This window comes from Octopus sinensis, linkage group LG20 (assembly GCF_006345805.1).
Source record: "Octopus sinensis linkage group LG20, ASM634580v1, whole genome shotgun sequence".
Lineage (NCBI taxonomy): Eukaryota > Metazoa > Mollusca > Cephalopoda > Octopoda > Octopodidae > Octopus > Octopus sinensis.
Window position 1 is genome coordinate 14,319,523 of NC_043016.1, and position 21,360 is coordinate 14,340,882.

The 21,360-nt window shown below is 36.8% G+C and overlaps 1 protein-coding gene across 1 annotated transcript in view; it reads left to right on the top strand.

Annotated features, from left to right (window-relative positions):
* The window catches only part of LOC115222544 (beta-alanine-activating enzyme-like), a 101,817-nt gene that overhangs the window by 28,925 nt on the left and 51,532 nt on the right, over positions 1-21,360 (top strand). Inside the window, exons 7-11 of the mRNA XM_029792805.2 lie at positions 2,025-2,134; positions 3,788-3,960; positions 4,919-5,132; positions 8,277-8,368; positions 13,649-14,286. Of these exons, the coding sequence (XP_029648665.2) occupies positions 2,025-2,134; positions 3,788-3,960; positions 4,919-5,132; positions 8,277-8,368; positions 13,649-14,286 (1,227 nt within the window). The remainder of the gene's footprint in view (positions 1-2,024; positions 2,135-3,787; positions 3,961-4,918; positions 5,133-8,276; positions 8,369-13,648; positions 14,287-21,360) is intronic.

Sequence of the window (21,360 nt, forward strand, 5' to 3'; positions counted from 1 at the left end):
TAGCATATCCCCAATGGTTGATAATTACACTGTGGGTTCAGTCCCACAGCCTGGTACTTTGAACAAATTATCATCATCATCATCAACTGTCTTTTACTATAGCCCCAGGGCAACCAAAATTTTGTGAGTGGATTTGGTAAATGGAAACTGAAAGAAGCTCTTCATGTGTGTGTGTGCATGCGCACATGTGTGTGTGTTAGTGTGTGTGTGTCCGTGTCTCCTTGTCTTGACATTGTGTGACAGTTGTAAAATGGTTGTCGCTGTCATTCAAGCAATGTCATTCATTTCCAATATTGTGCAAGAACATATCCAGCTATGAAGAAATATTACCTTGTTTGGAAACATTTGAAGATTAGCAAACAGGAAGGGTATCTAGCTATAGAAAGTCTGGCTTAGTAAATTCCATCTGACCCATTCAAGCATGGGAAAATGTAATTTTAAAAAATGATGAAAGTTATGATGAAGCAGTGAGGAAATCTAGGTATAAGATGTTTTCATATGTTTTAGTGTAAGCACATTGATGTTTACGTGTTGTTACATATGTGTGTGTTTATAATACACAAGTTGAATTTCAGTTACCTGGGGACATATTGCAGGTGTACAACAAGATAAATGAAATTTAACTGAATAACAATTTAAATAGTGAACATTATTTTAATCCTTTAGCAATCAGATTACTCTGTCAAATGTAACATTTATTTATTCATATTGTCTTGAATTGACATGTAAGAAGCACCAACCGATCATGGCCGTTTGCCAGCCTCCTCTGGCTCCTGTGCCGGTGACACATAAAAAGCACCCACTGCACTCATAGAGTGGTTGGCGTTAGAAAGGGCATCCAGCTGTGGAAACACTGCCAGATCAGGCTGGAGCCTGGTGCAGCCTCCTGGCTTCCCAGACCCTGGTCGAACCATCCAACCCATGCCAGCATGGAAAACGGACATTAAACGATGATGCTGATGATGATCATCATCATCCAGTGTTTTAAATCCGGGTTTTGTCCCCGTTAACGAGGGGGGCTGGATCTACCTCAATGCCATAGCAACTGCCCTTACACCATCTCGCCATCTTGCCTGGTATTGGGCATCCTCCCTTCTCAAACCAACCCCCCCAATTGCCTCCTCCACCTGTCCCCTCCACCTTTTCCTCGGTCTACCTCGCTTTCACACTCCATTTACCTCAAACTCTAGCACCCTCTTCAGAACATGCTCCTCGTCCCTCCTCAACACATGCCCATACCACCACACTCCATTCACCCTTGCCAACCATTCCACCGATTCCTCCAACCCCAGCATTCCCTTCAAGACCTCAGTCCTCCTCTTATCAAACAACTTCACGCCACACATTTCTCTCACCATTGCTCTCTCAGTCCTTCTCAAAATTACCATCTCTCTCTCCCTCAGACACCATATTTCACTCCCATACAGCATTGCAGCTCTCACACAACTCCTATAGACCCTTCCTTTCATCTTTAATGAGAACCTTTTCCCATATAACAATGCTCCACATTCCCTAAACTTCACCCAGCCAAGTCTTGCTCTTGCTGTCACAGCTGCGTCACATTCACCGCTTACATCCACCCAATCTCCTAATTAACAAAACCCTCTCACCGTTTACTCCTCATCGCATAGCGTTTTCACTGGTTCTGCCATGCATTATCTCATAGCTTCAAGATTTCAATGTTGTGATTGTTTGGTTTTAGAATGACATTGTAGGATAGGTGTAAGAAGCTGGATCTGGCCAGTCTGAATATAAAGTAGGTAAAATATTTTAGTTGGATATGGTTGGTTTCAGTGCTAAAGGGTTGTTAAGGTAAATTTGAATATTTTCCAAAATTTTTGGAATGTAATAAATTTTGAAACATTCAAAAAATTTTCAAATGTTGTGTCAATCTTAACACCTGTTGAGTAATGATTGGAAATGTTCCTTTGAACAACATTCCTTGATAGGTGAGGTATTTATCTCACTCATTTTCTTTTACCTTTATTAATCATTAGATTACAACTTCATTTCTTTTTTCACAGTTCAAATCAGTCAGAAGTTCCACTTGGAGAATCCTTGAGTGATACCACTACAATGGTTATTAACGATGATGGCCATGTTTTATCAGAAGGTTGTGGATGGTTATATACAGGTACAGTTAGATATATTTCTATTGTCTTTGAGAGGAATCTGAAAGACACTCTAAAATATATTTCAGTTTATTTCACATTTCTCTTAGCTTTCTTCTTCTATAACCCTAAATGTTAAAATTAGTCCAGAACACCTCATTCTTAAAAACCATTCTTTTCCTTTTATAATTTCTAATATGTATTTGTTTCTTTAATGACATTCAGTTCAGATTTATATTACACTAAACATTTTGGTTTGGGTTCAGTACCATTGCACAGCACTTTGGGCAAATATCTTGTATTATAGCCCCAGGCCACCCTAGGCTGATCAAAACCTTGTGAGTGGATTTGGTAGACAGAAGCTGAAAGAAGTCTGTCGTGTGTGTGTCATTGTGTTTGTTCCCCACCATTGCTTGGCAACCAGTGTTGGTGTGTTTGCATCCCTATAACTTAGCAGTTTGGCAAAAAAAAGTCCAATAGAATAAGTACCGGGTTTAAAAATTAAGCCCTGGAGTTGATTTATTCAACTAAAAACTTTCAAAGGTGGTGTTCCAGCATGGCCACAGTTCAATGACTGAAACAAGTAAAAGATAAAAGTATAAAAAATATATTACATAAATGTTAATTAACTTCTTAATTATTTCACTTTATATTGTTTTGGGAAAATATGAAGTCAGTATCATACCATTTCCACTTTTCTAAAATTTAATGACTTAGCACCTCAGAAGAATAAAATAAACAGCTTAGCTTCTGAACTACATGGTTCCAGGTTCAGTCCCTTGGGCAAGTGTCTTCTACCATAACCTCAGGCCTATCAAAAGCCTTGTGAGTAGATTTGATGGATGGAAATTGAAAGAAGCCTGTTGTGTGTGTATATATATATATATATATATATATATATATATATATAAATACACCAACATCAACATCATTTAATGTCCATTTTTCATGCTGGTTTGGGTTGGACGGTTTGACAGAAGCTGGGCAGCTGAAGGGTTGTTCAGGCTCCATGTCTGTTTTGGCAGTGTTTCTGTAGCTGGATGCCCTTTCTAATGCCAACCACTTTACAGAGTGTACTGGGTGCTTTTATGCAGCATTGGACACTAAACTCTGCTTGTGAAGACCTGTTGAGGCTAGTAAAATCAAAATCAAATTCGATGACTGGCATCCATGTTAGTGGAGTACTAAGAGCACCATCTGAGAGTGATCATTGCCAGAGCAGCTAACTGGCTTCTGTGCCGGTGGCACATAAAAAGCATCATTCGAGCTTAATCGTTACCTGTGTCGCCTTACTGGCTCCTGTGCAGGTGGCACATAAAAACACCATTTGAGCGTGGCTGTTGCCAGTACTGCCTGACTGGCCCTTGTGCCAATGGCACGTAAAAGCACCCACTACACACTCGGAGTGGTTGGCGTTAGGAAGGGCATCCATCTGTAGAAACTCTGCCAGATCAGATTGGAGTCTGGTGTAGCCATCTGGTTTGCCAGTCCTCAGTCAAAATCGTCCAACCCATGCTAGCATGGAAAGCAGACGTTAAACGATGATGATGATAATGATATATATATATATATCTTTACACACACACACACACACACACGCACAATTGAAAGTGTATGTATATACTTGGAAAATGCCAAAACTCCTAGTCTAAAAGATATAATTTTCTTCTTTTCAGGAAGTCTTAACCGTTTATGTTTCATAAATGATGAAGTAACTCCTGAGAATGGTTTGAGGAATACTGGAGACTTGGTTACCACTGATCAGTCTGGGAAAATATTCTTTCTTCACAGGAAGGATGAGCAGTTGAAAAGAAATGGTAAAAGACTGAATCTCCAAGAAATAGAACATGTATGAATACAAATTCTTCTTCTCTTCTCTTTTTCTTTTTTGCTCTTTTATATTTCTTGAAATGAATTTTTATTTTTTGAAGTAATAAGGTTCATATTAAGAAACACAAAGACCGTTAGATTCACTTAAACATTTAAATTTAATTTGTCAAAATATTTTCGTTGCTTTGGAACCGCGACCTGTTCACTGACAAAATTCCGTGCTGCCTTAATAATAATAATAATAATAATAATCAGGGAGCTGAGAAGTATATTAAGCCTTTCCTTGGTAACTCCAGTCTCCACGAACTACAAAAATAACATTGATGGGTACAACCTGTATACTAAAGAAAGCACTCCCCATCTAAAATGGAATAAATGTGGTGATAATTTTAGCACATATAGCAAAACATAAGTACCCTTGCTACTCTTGGCCACTGGAGGATACCCAGCATTAAGGCAGCTGAAATAAAGTTATAATGAAAGTAAATAATAATAATAATAATAATAATAATAATAATAGAAATAATAATAATTTTTTAACTGATTGGAAGTGTTATCATGTACATTGTTTTGTCTTGGTATAAAAAATGAGTTATAGTAAATATTCTGTTCAATACCATAGATTTGCTTGTCAGGTGCTTGACCATAACCAGCTGAGCATGTCCCTTAGTGGCTGACGATATGTGCATCTCTGATCACGAGCAGAAGTAGTGGGGGAGCATCATAGCCACGTGTTGAGAGGAATTCTTTGGAGTTTGAATAATTTATTTAGCGACCCTTTGAGCATGATGGGCTTCTCAACCTGAAAATTCTAACTGGGTCCCACCTACAAGGTCATGCACTGTTAATCTTGATATGAGATCATCATGTCGCACATATGACTGTGATGCATGTGCCTGGTATACCCTTATCAGGCATACGTCAATGTCTTTCCATATTTTGATGTGGAAATCTTTTCTCTTATTCTATTCTTGCAGGTTGTTCAACAAGAAGACTTTGTGGAAAATTGCAAAGCTCTGATTTTTAATAGTTCTGTGATATTGTTTTATATTTGTTCGAGTTGGCATAAGGAAAAGATGAATGAGTCAGAGAGAGAGCAATTACTGAAAACATCTCTTCAGAAAGAACTCTCGGCTCATTACCAACCAGACATTTTTGTAGACACCAATTCATTTCCAATAACCTATCATGGTATGACCCTTTTTTTGTTTGTTATTTCTTCCTTTTTTTTTCTTGTGAGCACCAAACTTGCTATCATCAATCAACCTCTGATCACCTGATGGTTTGGTGGTGGTGGTGGTGGGGGGGGGGGTGCAGAAAGGAAATGGCATTTTGTCATACTTGAAAAAATATAAAAAAACAATATAAAAATCCTTAAACTGTTGTGGGAAATATTTTTATCACTGGTTTTATTACCACTACCATCACAATCACCATGACTACCACTTCCACCACCACCCATTACCACAACTACTACTACCACTACCATCACCACCACCACTACCACCACCATCATTGCTTCCACCACTACCATCACCACCACATCCACCACTGTCACCAGCCGCAATAAACAAAATCTCTTAAGCCACTCTCCCGTCATTATCATTATCGTTCACAACACTATCACATCCTATTTCCTACTAACCATCATCATCACCATCAACAATGTTTCTAACATTTAAAAAAAATAAATGCCAACCCACACATTCTTAAAAACTGTTGTTGTTGTCATTGCTGTCCTCAATATTGACCTCCAGATATTTTTTTTTCTCTAAAGCTTGTCAAACTGCAAACATTCACTCTTATACATCACTCTTACCTCAGACACTTCTAGCTTTTGGTGACAACAATGTTGCTACCTTATATTTTTGCAATTTTTGTCAGTGTTTGTCTTTATAATATAATAAACCATGACTGGAAAAGTCTACCTAGGTAGGCACTTTCATTGCCTTCTCTTTTTCTAAGTAGGTTAGAATATTTTTCTATTTTCTTCATATCTCAAATATTTGGAAAAGCATTTTCTTAATGCTTAACAATAAATTGTTTCTTTAATATTTAACATTCCTTCACACATCAGTGACTGTCTTTTATAATTCTAATCATTATTTATAACAAAGAAAATGAATTTTTCAATTCTTCTTATGTAGATAATTGATAAATTAAAGAACATTTCTATAATACACAGACTAACCATTTACAGTAATATGTGGTCAAGCCCTCAGTCAAGGGAATGCCCTTCCTCTTTCCAGGGTCATCCACCCTTGACCCAGATCTTAGTTGCTGTTCTAGCATCTCAATGCAGTAGTAACATTGACCCTGAAGCTCTGCAAGTAAAGAAGGTGGCATGGTATAGTTCTTATTGTTCATAAGCCCTAAGTTTATCAGAGATGATAGGTACTTGGTTTGCTTCACCTATTGCTCTTCCTCTTCATTTTCTATTCATCGTCAATTTTCTCATTGAAGATGAACATGAGCATGATGGGTTTCTCAGGGGCCATGAGCTTATTCGGCAAGCACTTCAGCCATATCACATGCTTGTCCCAAGATTTGCTGTACATGAACTGCCCTCCCTTTATCATCAAGCACTTATTCATAACACTTTCAAACACCATATGTCTGATAGTGAATTCCACCACCCAGAGCTGCTCAGCATTGATCCATAATTAACCCAGTGAAGTTGTCATCGATTATATTCTAAACTTTGTTGTTGGATGGACTCAGTCATCTTGATGATGAATATCTGCTAAAACTGTTTTTTTCCTCTTGGCTATGGACAACACATTCCTACAAGTACCCTGAACATGAAAAACCTGGCCCCGTTCATGAAGTTGGTAAGCTTCAAGTCACTATGCAGAGAGAGTGATATGTGTGTTTTGTCCCTTTTGCAGTTTGTCAATGCATTACACTTGGGTCTCCTTGTTACATCTAACTCTGAAGTATATTGTCTTTTTATCACACTACATCTATAAAAGGATCTTCCCAAAAACAACAGCTGCAGCCTCTGGCTTTTCAATGATGCATATACATTATATCATATCGATAAAGACTTTTTACAATGCTGTTTCTATTGCATAATTCAGATTTTATTCAGCCCAGCAGCCTCTTTGCAAAACCAGTGAATTGTTTATTCACTGTTTCTATTTACTTCAGATTGGCTGAAGTGACTTCATCTCAGAGGGGGACCCAAGTGTGTGGCATTGAATAGCTTCAAAAAAGATGAAATGCACATATCATTTTCATGGTTGCTTCTGGGACAATTTCATTTTGTCTAATCTGAAGTATGTTGTGTTTTTTTTAACATACTGCATCTATAAAGAGATCTTTCTCAAGATGACCGCTGCAGCTTCTAACTTTTCAACGATATACATATGATAGGTATGTCATACGTATAAAGAAAATGAGAAGGATATGTTTCGATAAAGTTTGAAATCATAGCCATATTATCAATAATCCATCATTCCTAGTTTTTTATTGTCACATTTAATCTAATTTATTCAAATTTAGAAATTAAAATAATTTATGTAAACCTGAGGCAATGAGCCAGGAAAATCATTTGAACACTGGGTAAAGTGCTTAGAGGCATTTCATCTGTCTTTATGTTCTGAGTTCAAATTCCACCAAGGTTGACTTTGCCTTTCATCCTCTTGGGGTTGATAAAATAAAATAGGTACCAGTTGAGCACTGGGATTGATGTAATTGACTTACTTCCTCTCCTGAACTTGTTGGTCTGGTGCCAAAATTTGAAACCAATAAGTACAAATCTTAAAATTCCCAATTGTTCCTTAAAATATCTTTATTATTAAATTTTATCATATACTAGCAGTATCGCCTGGCGTTGCTTGGGTTTGTAAGGGAAATAACTATATAAGCATTTTTAGAGATGTAAAGTATAATAGCCATCTCAATATGGCTAACCACAAATGGGTGGTGGTGTTACTGTAGCTTTTTACGTTCTGAGATTTAATAAATTTTTAGAGAGTTACTTCCCTTATATAATAGCAAAAAAATGCATTAAAAATGGGGAAAAATGATGGTAATTTTTTTTTTAAATCATAGACTCATCGTAGACGCGCACTAATACCCAGAAGGGCTAGATATGAATCACGACTATAAGATACCTGCTTTTGGTTAAACTGCACCGCAAAATGTGGGAGTAGTTAGGAATCTAAATCGTAGGAGACAGACACACAACTTCACTTTTATATATAAAGATTTCCAACAAAATTAATTTGTCCGACATGTTTCCTCACATCTATATGAACATTACTTGACTTTGTTTAATTCATACATTCTTAATTCTTGTTAATTTAATCATTATTACAATACTTATTACAGGGAAATTAAATATTCCAGTTCTTTATGATATGATGAGAGACAGCAGCAGGAAACAACAACCAGTAGAAAAAATTGTTGAACAATGTTGGAAGGTATTTCATTTAAATAAAACTTTGGTAGATAAAAACTTTTAAGCATTTTCATTTATCTGAAGATTATTTATATCCTTGCTGATAACATTCTTTGTTTTTATATTAGCTTAATATATACACATCTGTGAATTTAGTAGAAGCAGTAGTGAGCTCAAATATATAAACTTTCTCTATTTAGTTTTATGTATATTCTGCCTTTTTTGTCTTTCTCCCCCATCATCATCCTCATCATCACTTAATGTCCATCTTCCATGTTGGCATAGATTGGATAGTTTTACTGGAGCTGGCAAAGCCAGGAGTCATATCAGGTTCCATAGTCTTTTCTGGCATGGTTTCTTCAGCTGGATGCCCTTCCTAACACCAATCACTTTATCGAGTGTACTGGGTGCTTTTTACATGGTACCTCACCAGTACTTTTTATGTGGCGCTAGCATCAGTGCTTTTTACATAGTACCAGTGCTTTTATGTGAGACCATCATCAATGCTTACATGTCACCATTCATCTATCCATCTTCTTTGCCCACTATTCCTGGCAGGGTCCTTGGGCCCCACTTCCATAGGGTCCAGTTAGAAGCAACTGTTATTACATTTTCCAGCTGGATTCCTGAGAGTGACCAACTGAAACTATGGATATTATCTGACCGTCTCATTCTTGGTCTACCCCTTGGTCACCTGCTGATTGGTTTGGCTTGAAGAATCTATCCAGCTTTTCTTTCCTGTGACCTTCTAATCACATGTTCGCATTACTGGAGCTGTGACCTTTCAATGCAGAGAAGTGGCTGCTCAGCCTAGAGAAACAGCCTGATCTCTGAGCTACCTTAAAATTAATTTATTTATATTTAATTAACAATGCCTCTCCTGTATAATTTTGTGGTCTTGTAGTGAAATTATCAGCATTTATTCATTTGTATGTGATCCACCATGTACATTTTCATTTGCTTCATTTTATTTTGTGAACAATAACATTAATAGTTACAGCTTTCCAGTAGACCAGTCATTGGTTCACTGGGACATTGCACATTTGGATGAGTAAAGTCAATGGGCATATACGACAGAGTGTAAGGGATTTGAGACAAAAAATGGGTGTACAAGGCATCAGTGTGCAAGAGAGCAGACTGTGCTGGTATTGCCATGTTATGCATATGAATGAGGACAGCTGCATCAAGAGGTGCTGATTTCTAATTGTAGAGGTAACACATGAAAAGGTAGACCTAGGAAGATGTGGGACAAAGTGGTGACAAAGGATCTTCAGACACTGGACCTCACAGAAGGGATGACAAGAGACTGTGACTCCAAGCAGTTTGCTGTGCTTTAGAAGACACGGCAAGCTAATTAAAAGCATGGTTGTCTTTGCATACAGGCTTATTTGTTTATTGCCCTCAAAGGGCTAAACATAGAGGGGACAAACATGGACAGACAAAGGGATTAAGTCGATTACATTGACCCCAGTGCATAACTAGTACTTAATTTATCGATCCTGAAAGGATGAAAGGCAAAGTCGGCCTCGGTGGAATTTGAACTCAGAATGTAACGGCAGACGAAATATCGGTAAGCATTTCACCCGGTGTGCTAACGTTTTTGCCAGCTTGCGGCCTGGGATGCAGGAGACAAGCCTTTGCATACAGGCTCGTCCCTTGCAACCCTCTCCAGCTGAGCATTCCTAATCTTGTGGGCTCATGGGTGCTGGTGCCAAGTAAAAAGCACCCATACCAGTGCTACTTAAATGCACCCCATGCTGGTGCTGCATAGAAGCACCCAGTTTTAAGTGGTTGGCATTAGGAAGGGCAGACAGACATGGAGTCCAGGCAGCTCTTTGGATGACCAGCTTCTGTCAAACAATCAAATCTATGCCAGCATGTGAAGTGAATGTTTGATGATGATGATGATGATGATGATGATGATGATGCAGAAAAAGATGGTGAGGGAGAGAAAGAGAGAGCGGTATATTTATGTGTATATCTTCAGCTAATGCATCAGTGAAAAAAACAAAAAAACATGTGCTTCAATCCAAGTCTCTTGTAATATATTTTTTTTTTTGCACCGAGTTATGTACAAGCCCATGTCATTCTTGTCTTCATAAAATGCAACGGCCCTGTGAGCCAATTACTGGTCTGCTGGAAAGCTGTAACTATTATTCAGAAAATAAGATGAAGCAAATGAAAATGTATGTCGTGGGTCAGACACAAATGAATAAATGCTGATAACACAAGACCAGTTATGCAGGAGTGACATTGTTTATTAAATATGTCAACTAATTTTAAGACGGCTCAGAGATCAGGGAGTCTCTCTGGGCTGAGCTGCCACTTCTTGGCATTGAAAGGTCACAGCTGCAGTAATGCTGATACTGCAAGCATGTGATGTGATGTGTGTGTGTGTGTGCATCATCATCATTTAATGTCCGCTTTCCATGCTGGCATGGGTTGGACAGTTTGACTGAAAACTGGTAAACCAGGGGGCTGCGCCAGGTTCAGATCTGATTTGGCAAGGTTTCTACGGCTGAATGCCCTTCCTAAAGCCAACCACTTTGAGAGTGTGGTGGGTGTCTTTTATGTGTCATCGTTGACCTGACACTAGCATTGGTCATGATTTCACAAGTTCTACAGATCTTCACAAGCACAGTATATTTCCAAACAATTGAAAGGTGCTTTTAACAGGCCAGTTACACAACACTGGCATTGGCCATGACTACAATTTTAGTTTGACGTCACTGCCTCCATGAGGCCCAACGCTTGAACGGTACATTTTACGTGCCACCAGCACAGGTGCCAGTCAGATGGCACCGACATCGGCTATGACTGTGATTTCACTTGGTTAGACAAGTCTTCACAAGCACAGCTTATTGCCCAACAATTGAACAGTGATTTTTAATGAGCCAGTTATGTGACCCTGGCATTGGCTACAACAACTTACTTGGCTTTCCGGGTCTTCTCAAGCACAGCACATCTCCAAACGTCTCAGTCGCTTGTCATTGCCTCTGTGAGGCCCAACGTTTAAAGGTCATGCTTCACCACCTCATCACATGTCTTCCTGGGTCTACCTCTTCCACGGGTTCCCTCCACTGTTAGGGTGTGACACTTCTTCACACAGCTCTCCTCATCCATACGCAACACATGACCATACCAGCGCAGTCATCTCTCTTGCACACCACATCTGATGCTTCTTTAAGTCCAACTTTTGTCTCAGGAAGCTTATACCCTGTTGTTTATGCACACTGACATTACACATCCAGTAGAGCATACCAGCTTCATTTCTTTCAAGCCTGTGCATGTCCTCAGCAGTCACAGCCCATGTTTCACTGCTGTTTGCCCAGCCTATTCTTATTCTAGCAGCTAAGCTCTTGGAGCATCCACCCCTGCTATTGATTTGGTTACTTAGGTAATGGAAGCTATTGATTACTTCTAGTTTTTGCATGTTACTCTAAACTTGGTATTTAATCACTATTTTTTCCACCTTGTTTTGTGTTTATGTGCTTACTTGTGTATATGTGTATATATGTATAAGTATGGCTGTTTGGTAAGAAGTATGCTTCTCAACCACAAGGTTCGAGGTTCAGTCCCACTGCATGGCACCTTGGGCAAATGTCTTCTACTATAGCTTCAGGCCAACCAGAATCTTGAGTGAATTTGGTATTGAGAAACTGAAAGAAGCCCACAATGTGAGCACACGTGCGTGTGTGTGTGTGGATGTGAGTGTGTGTATCTCTCTTAAAAAAATGTCCTGCGGTCGATTCATTCAAGTAAAATTCCTCAAGGTGTTTCCCCAGCATGGCTGCAGTCTGATAACTGAAACAAGTAAAAAGATAAAGATATATATATATATATATATATATATATATATATAATAAATATTAGGGAATAAATCCAAACTTACAGGGAAAAATCAGATTTAGGAATGAATCCAATTTTATAGTAAAATATTATATTATATTAAATTAGAGACAAAACCACTATTAGGCAAATCAAACAATGAAAAGCCTTAAGCCAATACATATGATTAATTTATATTATTTAAATATGTAGCAAAATTATTAAAAAAATATAATTAATATCACACTACGATCGTTCATGCCTGCTGTCTTCAAATTTTTGAGTCGCAGTCATTCATCAGGTGGTTTAAACCTCATCAAGAAAAATATTTAAACCACCTGATGAATGACTGCGACTCAAAAATTTGAAGACAGCAGGCATGAAACGATCGTAGTGTGATATTTTTTTCTCTTTTTTTTTATTATATATTAATTATATATTTATTATATATTAATTATATTTTTTTAATAATTTTGTTACATATTTAAATAATATAAATTAATCATATGTATTGGCTTAAGTTTTTCATTGTTTGATTTGCCTAATAGTGGTTTTGTCTCTAATTTAATATAATATATATATATATATATATATAAAACACTCATTCATACATACACTTAATCATATACATTATTTACATACCTTTACAAGGCACACAACAAATAATTGTTTGTTTAGAACTCAGCATATTTTATTACACACTAATATATATACACTCAGAATGTATACATTCATGCCAGTGTACAGGTTGTGTAGATCATAGAGTAAATGTACAATTTTATGTACAATATAAACCTATCCTTTTCTCACACATATGAGCTCAGCCCAATTCATTTTCAATTACTTAGATTAGCAACTTATTCATATATCATATAATATATTCTAATAAATGATATTTCGAAATCTCTGTAACTGACCCTAAATATCCAACATTTTTTATATATTATGCTAATATTCTAAGGTGGTGAACTGACAGAGACATTAGCACACCGGGTGAAATGTTTAGTGGTATTTTGTCTGTCTCTACGTTCTGAGCTCAAATTCCGACAAGGTCGACTTTGCCTTTCATCCTTTCAGGGTTGATAAATTAAGTACCAGTTGCATACTGGGGTCGATCTAGTCAACTGGCTCCCTCTCCCCAAATTTTGGGGTCTTGTGCTCAGAGTAGAAAAGATTATGTTAAAATTCTTGGAAACAACATCAGTTGATCAGCTAGAGCCCCACAGTAGTTATACACAGCATTTTATTTTTTTCATTTAGAAAGGTAAATTTTTGAATCTGTTTTCATTTTAGTGTTTAATTTCAAGAGTACAAACGAGTAAAACACTATAGTCATTACCACTGGTATGAGTTTACTTCACTTTTGCTTCAAAAATGATTTGTAATCAAAGAGTGGAATGAATGAATTAACCACATTTGATCTCTGATTTTGAAATACTTTTAAATAAACTTATTGTATCATTTTATTTTACAGACCACTCTTAAAATTCACAAGAACATTCCAATCGATACAACAGAAAGATTTCTTGCCAAAGGAGGAGATTCCTTATTAGCAATGCAATTTATTAACAGATTACAGCTTGATCTTAATTTGCAACTCAACCATATTCTTCCTTTGGTGTTACACAACCCATACAAAGACATTCTAGACATTGTAAGAGAATCATTATCAAAATATAAACACTCTACATCTGATGAGGAAAGTAAACCTAGTGAACTAAAATTGAGCAGTGACAATTGGAAAGATATGAATAAGTCTGTGGAAAAGAAACACCTGGAAAATGTTCAAAATACGCAGCCACATTCAACTGACAGTGTAACTTATATCAATCATAGACAGAAGAATATTATTCCAAAACTTAGCAAAGATTCTTTAGGGAAACCTGAAAATGTTAATGTTGATGATGATAAAATATTGCCTAAAAAGAAGACAAAGACAAATAATGTATCCAATAATCATTATGGTCTCCAACCAAAAAGTGATAACATTTCTTTAGAATTTCCAAAGTTAAATTCAGTCTGCTGCCATCACAGGAAAAAAGAAGTAAATATTCGTTGGACTTACAATACTGGAAAGTGTGTGGATGCTTCACCCGTTGTGGCACAGTTGAGGTAATTGTCATGAGTTATTTCGTTTAATTTTACTATTATTTTATCTCATAATTTGTTTGGCATCTATTTTGCAGTTGATTTCAGGAAGTTTTGATTTTAGCCAATATTTCTTTGACACATTCTTGTTGTTTCTGCAATGTTTTTCATGAAACATACATACATACATATATACACAGATACATGCACACACTAGTTGTAAAATGTTCAGAATATACTCATCAATTACATGGTATAGGAAAAATAAAATGTTGAAAACATGCTGAATGTTTTTAACTAATTTTATAATACAATATCACTCACAGTTTTATATAATTTCTTAAAAAAAAATATAAAATAGTCATAGATCTTTCTCATACGTTTTCAACTCTTGTGAATTTTCAGAGTTGCTAAATGTCTTTATATAATTTCAACATACAATATAAAGCTAAGAACAAGTATTTTCCTATGGTGCTTATGGTATTTTGTTTTATTTGGTTTGTAAGATTCTTTATGTGAATTCGAAGCATATTCTGTTGTGCCTGGGGAGAGTCATTCTCTTTTGGTGCCTTATAATTTAACACACTCACTAGTAAAATTTCCACTTATTTCTTTTTTATTTTACTAAAATTTTCGTTGCACTATTGAAAATGTTGCAAGACGCAATGAACATTTTAGAAAAATAAAAATAAAAAATGTGGAAATTTTACCATTGAGTTTGTTAATGTATAAGGCACCAAAAGAGACTGACTCTCCCCAAACACAACAGCTTATGGTATTATTATTGACAATGTTTGTAACAAGGGACATAAGTTATGATGTCACGTCAATGAAAACACAATGCATTTGATCTGATCTGTCATTTGTTTACAAACTGTATTTCTTTATCAAACAATTTGTTGCTTTGTTGTTGAACTTCCACAAATCAATTGTAAAATTAAATAATGTGCTTTCTCTTCAATTATATCTTTGTTGACACAGGAGAATTTTTCTAATGTACATCTCTCAAATTGGTTGATGGTGTCATATCAGTTTTCTAAAAGAGTCATGCTTGTTAGACTAATATAAAGTTCTTACCAACCTCTTCATGCTAAGATATATAATAAATTTTTGAAGAAATGTAAAAAAATTGTTATTAGTCATATGCTCCATGGTTTTGTTATTTGCATTTACTTCTACAATCTCTGTTTTTTAGTGTAGTTTTCTGCATGTAGCATCATCATCATTTTAATGTCCACTTTTTCATGCTTAGTTGGGTTGGACAGAGTTTGTTGAGGTGAAATTCTTTTTTTAATTTTTTTATGGATGAATACCCTTCTTGTTGCTGTTTCTTACCTGTTTCCAAGCAAGGTAATGTTACCCCATGGTCAGACATGTTTTACATTGAAAACTGAATGACATCACTTACTTGACAGTGACACACATTTACAACTATCATGCAATGCCAAGGCAAGAAGACACAAACATACACATGCTCACACACACACACACACACACACACACATATATATACATACATACATACATACATACACATATATATATATATACACACACATACATATACACACATACATACATACATACACACATACATACATTATTCATATAAAAATACAGTGCTCATTTAAACACATAAGGGATGGCCATAACAGGACATCTGACTCGCTAGAAAGAGTAGTTAAACTACAAACCACTATTAGGGGTAATTTCGAAAGGGAATGAAAAATAAAAACATTTACCCTATATTTCCTGGACTATGCATAGTTTCAAGCAACCTTTTGTAAATAAAATAATTTAACAATTGGCGAAGCTCTCATCAGCAGGAAAGTCAAGAACATGCCTCATGTTTATATGTTACAATTTTTCAAAATCCACCGTGCACATGCGGTTTTTTATCAGCAGCAAATACAAAAAATGTCGATTTTCTTTCAAAATTACCCAAAAAACATTTTATCATTAATTAATAAATCTTTAAGTAGCAAAAAAAATTTAGAAAAATTCTTTGCTACCAGTGGTCTGTACTTTTCATTCCCTTTCAAAATTACCCCCAATAGTTGTTTGTAGTTTAACTACTCTTTCTAGCGAGTCAGATGTCCTGTTATGGCCATCTCTTATGTGTTTAAATGTACACTGAATTTTTATATGAATAATATATAATCTATTGACTAGTTTTTTCTTCTCACTAGACCACTGGTAGCAAAGAATTTTCTAAACTTTTTGCTACCCTAAGATTTATTAATTTATATATATATATATATATATATATATATATATATATATATATATATAGTTGGAATTTACAAAAAAAACAAAAGACGAAGACGGGTGTGTAAACAACGAACAGATGTATTAGTTTATTGCTTGGAAAGTGAGAGTCTTTTATGTTTCGTGCCTATGCTCTTCAACAGAAAGGAACACAGAAATAAACACAGAGAGAATATATATATATATATATATATATATATATATATATATATATATATTTATATATATGGTGCATTTGCTTTTAATAATTCTGCAGAGAAAGAGGCTTGGAGATGCCATTATGAAAGACTGCTGAAGAACATGGAGAATTAATGGGAGGAGGAGACCCTGCTAAATGTTGACTCAATTGAGGGACCATCTACTTGAATAGACAGTACCCTGGTAAATAAAACAATTAGGGATATGAAGACAGGAAAAGCCTCTGGCCTACTCAAGATCACAACTGAGATACTTAAAATATATGATGGTGTGGGTTTTGGTCTAGTCACCTGTATTATAAATCAGGTGGTTCATGAAGGAGTCATACCCAATTATTGGTGGAGCAGCACCATAGTCAACTGCTATAAAGGTAAAGCTGATGCCTTAGATAGAAATAACTACAGGGTATCAAATTATTGGATCAGGTGATGAAAGTTACCGCATAGCCCAACTAATTAAGGAGAGAGTTAGCCTAGATGAGATGCAGTTTGGTTTTGTGCCAGGTAGAAGCACCATTGATTCTATATTTCTGGTAAGACAATTGCAGGAGAAATACCTAGCCAAAGATAAACCTCTGTACTTGGCTTTTGTTGACTTGGAGAAAGACTTTGACAGAGTCCCCTGATCCCTTATCTGGTGGTCAATGCAGAAATTAGGAATAGATGAGTGGTTGGTGAGAGCTGTACAAGCCTTGTATAGGGACACTACCAGTAAGGTGAGGGGAGACAATGAGTACAGCTGAGAATTCAGGGTACAAATTGGGGTTCACCAAGGATCAGTGCTCAGCCCCCTCTTGTTCATCATAGTCCTTCAAGCAGTAACAGAGGAATTGAAGACAGACTGCCCCTGGGAGCTCCTCTGTGCTGATGACCTTGCTCTTATAGCTGAATCATTACCTGAACTAGAGAAGAAGTTCCAGGTATGGAAGCAAGGTCTAGAATCAAAGGACCTTAAAGTTAACCTAGCAAAAACCAAAGTCATAGTGAGTAGGAAGGTAGGCAAATCACAAATCCCTTCAGGCAGATAGATCTGCTCGATCTGTAGAAAAGATGTACATAGAAACTCCAAGATGCACTAGTGTAAGCTTTGGACATACAAAAGGTGCAGCAACATCAGAGGAAGGTTAACAAGGAAACTAACTTTTGTATGTGGAAGGTGGACAGGTACAATAAACACTGAAAATGCACAGAGAATAGACTCCATCAACTTCCAGTGGGGCAAGCTAGATGTAGTAGATAGCTTCCAGTATCTTGGCTTCATAAAGGCTTTTGATAAGTCAGATCATGGTATATGTCACATGCTGTGAGATCTTGGCATAGCTGGTTAACTGGGAAAGTGGTTGCATGACTTCCTTAAAGAGAGAAGTCAGGCAGTTGCAGCCAATGGTGCCCTCTCTGAGGAAACTCAAATTCTAAGTGGCGTCCCCCAGGGAACTGTCTTGGGGCCCTTACTGTTTATAATAGCTCTCTTAGACACGCCCATGGTTACTTAGACAGCCACTGTCACTAGCTGTGCTGATAATACAAAATTATCATAGGCAATAAAGAATCCAGAATGAAATATACAATTGGGCTGAAATAAACAACATGCGGTTTAATGCTGGAAAATTTCAAGCACTATGCTGTCAGCTCACAAATATACCACAGCTTGCATATCCAGGACCCAAAGGCACTGCAATCCCAGAGTCACAGGCAATGAGAGACTTGGGGATCATATGTAGATTAATCAAGATGGCAGCAAAGTGAAGACATCTGGCAGGATGGATACAAAGGTTCTTCAAGACAAGAGACCAAAAGGTTATGTTGACCCTGTGGAGGACCTTTATTCTCAACTGTCTGCACTACTGCTCTCAGCTATGGTCATCATGTAATGCCACACTAACAGCAGAGCTTGAAGTGGTCCAACATCACTACATTAAAAAGACTGTAACCATGCAGCAGATGAGCTACAGGGAAAGGCCGAAAAAACTGTGACTTTACTCCCTGGAATGAAGACGTGAGAGATATGTAATAATCTACATATGGAAAACTCCAGAAGGGCTAGTGCCTAATTTTGGGATTGTGTGTTATACAAATGCCCAAACTGGACACTGTTGTATTGTACCAAAGGTACCCTCCACTCCATCTAAATTCAGGACCAGGTACTGCAATAGCTTAGGGCTCAAAGGCTCACAGTTCTTCAATGCCTTGCCACAAAAATGAAGAAACATACACAATGTGGACGTAAATGTCTTCAAAAAGGAAATTGACAATCTCCATTCCAAAATACTGGATGAACCAACAACCTGGCATGAGGTCAGTGATATCAAACTCCTTCATACACGAAATGGGCCAACACTCTGGGAAAAGCACATGCAGGAGTAGTGATGTGAAATCCCACTGGCTTGAAGAAATCAACCAAAGAAGCATTGTACATAAAAGTGAAGAATCACAGTGGTGCTCCAGCATGACTGAAGCTGTGTGGCTGAAACAAACTAAAGAATAAAGAACATCATCGTCATCGTTTAATGTCCACTTTCCATACTGGCATGGGTTGGACGGTTTGACTGGGGTCTAGCAAGCCAGGAGGCTGCACCAGGCTCAGTCTGATTTGGCAAAGTTTCTACAGCTGGATGCCCTTCCTAAAACCAACCACTCCAAGAGTGTAGTGGGTGCTTTTTATGTGCCACCAGAATGGTAGTCAGTCTGGTGGCACTGACATCGACTACACTTGAATGATGCTTTATACATGCTGCTGACACGGGTGCCAGTCAGGTGGCATTGGCATCAGCCATGCTCTTATGGTGCTTTTTACATGCCACCAGCATGGGGAGAGCCAGTAGAAAACATTGCCTGAGGTGCCACCAGTGGGATTGAACTTAGAATCATGTGTTTAAGAAGTAAACTTCTTAGCACAGCCACATGATTATCATTTTTAACAATTTACTTTGCATTTTACTTTTAATAATTGGATGCATTCCTTTTACTTTTTTTTTCTTACTCACCTGTATTACCTACCTGATAACAAGATAGGATTTTGTTGAATGTTTACAAAACCTTGATTCTTTAGTTTGAAAATATCTCAAAAACAGCATAGACTGTGACATATAATTTACTATGGAGTACATTACAACAGGACAGTATTAAGAATACATTAGTAACAAACTTCCGTTCTTGAATAGTGATAAAATAAAATAAGAAATTAAGAATTACTGATAAGGCTTTTTATCTATACTTTGTCAAGCAAAACATATTCAAGTCAACATTCCACTTAGTAAAGCAAATTTTTACAAAAGGTATGAAGGAAATGTAGGGAAAAAAATACCCCATTGAATTCAGTCGATCGGGTAATTCAAAGAATGAAGCAAACCTAAAAAGCTGCTCGGCTTTCTGTCTTGACTTTTATCTCAAACTATGTTGAATCCTTTGTAAATATTCATCTAAGCCTACTATATTATTATGACATCAAACGATCAAAAAAATAACAGACATTTATTCTTGACAAGAAAAAATTTGTTAACAAAGATGAAACAAGCACAAAGGTACATACTAAAATTATGAATCTAAAAGTCAATAAATATAAACAACCAAACTGTATAGTATGTACCTATATATAATGTTTGTGTGTATATATATATATATATATATATATATATATATATATATATAATGTTTGTGTGTATATATATATATATATATATATATATATATATAATGTACCACAAGGAGCCATTCTGTGTATAGCCCCTTGTGGGTAATAAAAAATCATGTATAATATGTATCTATATTTCAGAAGGTCCCAAATTTCATTTAAGGAAGGACCTACTTTGTAAACCAAAACTAATTTTTCATGTAGCTCTGAAAATTTAATATATATTTTAATATGCAAAGGCTACCAAGAAGTTTATATAGGCCTAAAAGACATGATATTCTGTGGAAGGATGAAATTACACCATCAACAAATTAGGGAGCCATACTCAAGAAATATTCCACTGAGTCAGTATACAGAGGGGTCTGATGCAACAAAGGTGTTAAGAGGTAAAGGATGTATTGATCAAGGATGCTTGAGTGGAGGAAGATTGACACTAGCCAACTCCAGGGAACAGAGGCCATTATAATAACAATAGAAAATCCGTGAAAGAGATAGCACCCACTACACTTTCAGAGTGGTTGGCATGTTTCTTAGTGATTTAATCCTATTCAGTAAAATGTCTGTGCATGTAACAACAGTACTATCCCAGATGTAGATTCATAATTGTAAGCTGAAATATTTTCTTACCCTTAAGAGAAAGGCCAGTATTTAGGATTCAGTTTGGACGTTATCAAAGAAGCTTGAGAGGCGGTTGGATGGAACCTACACTCGCCTCCTTATGAGAGCTCAAAATCTCTCGTGGAAGCGCCATCCAACCAAAATGCAAATATATGGGAAACTACCACCTGTGTCATCTCTTGTGAAAGGTGGGAGAGTCCAGTTTGCTGGACATTGTTGTAGAGCTGAAAAAGAGGTAATTTCTACTCTTCTCCTCTGGAAGCCATCTACTCGCAATACCAGAGGGCACACACTCTCCTACCCTGATGTAATCTCCAGGGATACAGGCATCCAGCAACAGGACCTCCGTAATGCCATGATGGACCGTGAAGTCTGGCGTAGCCA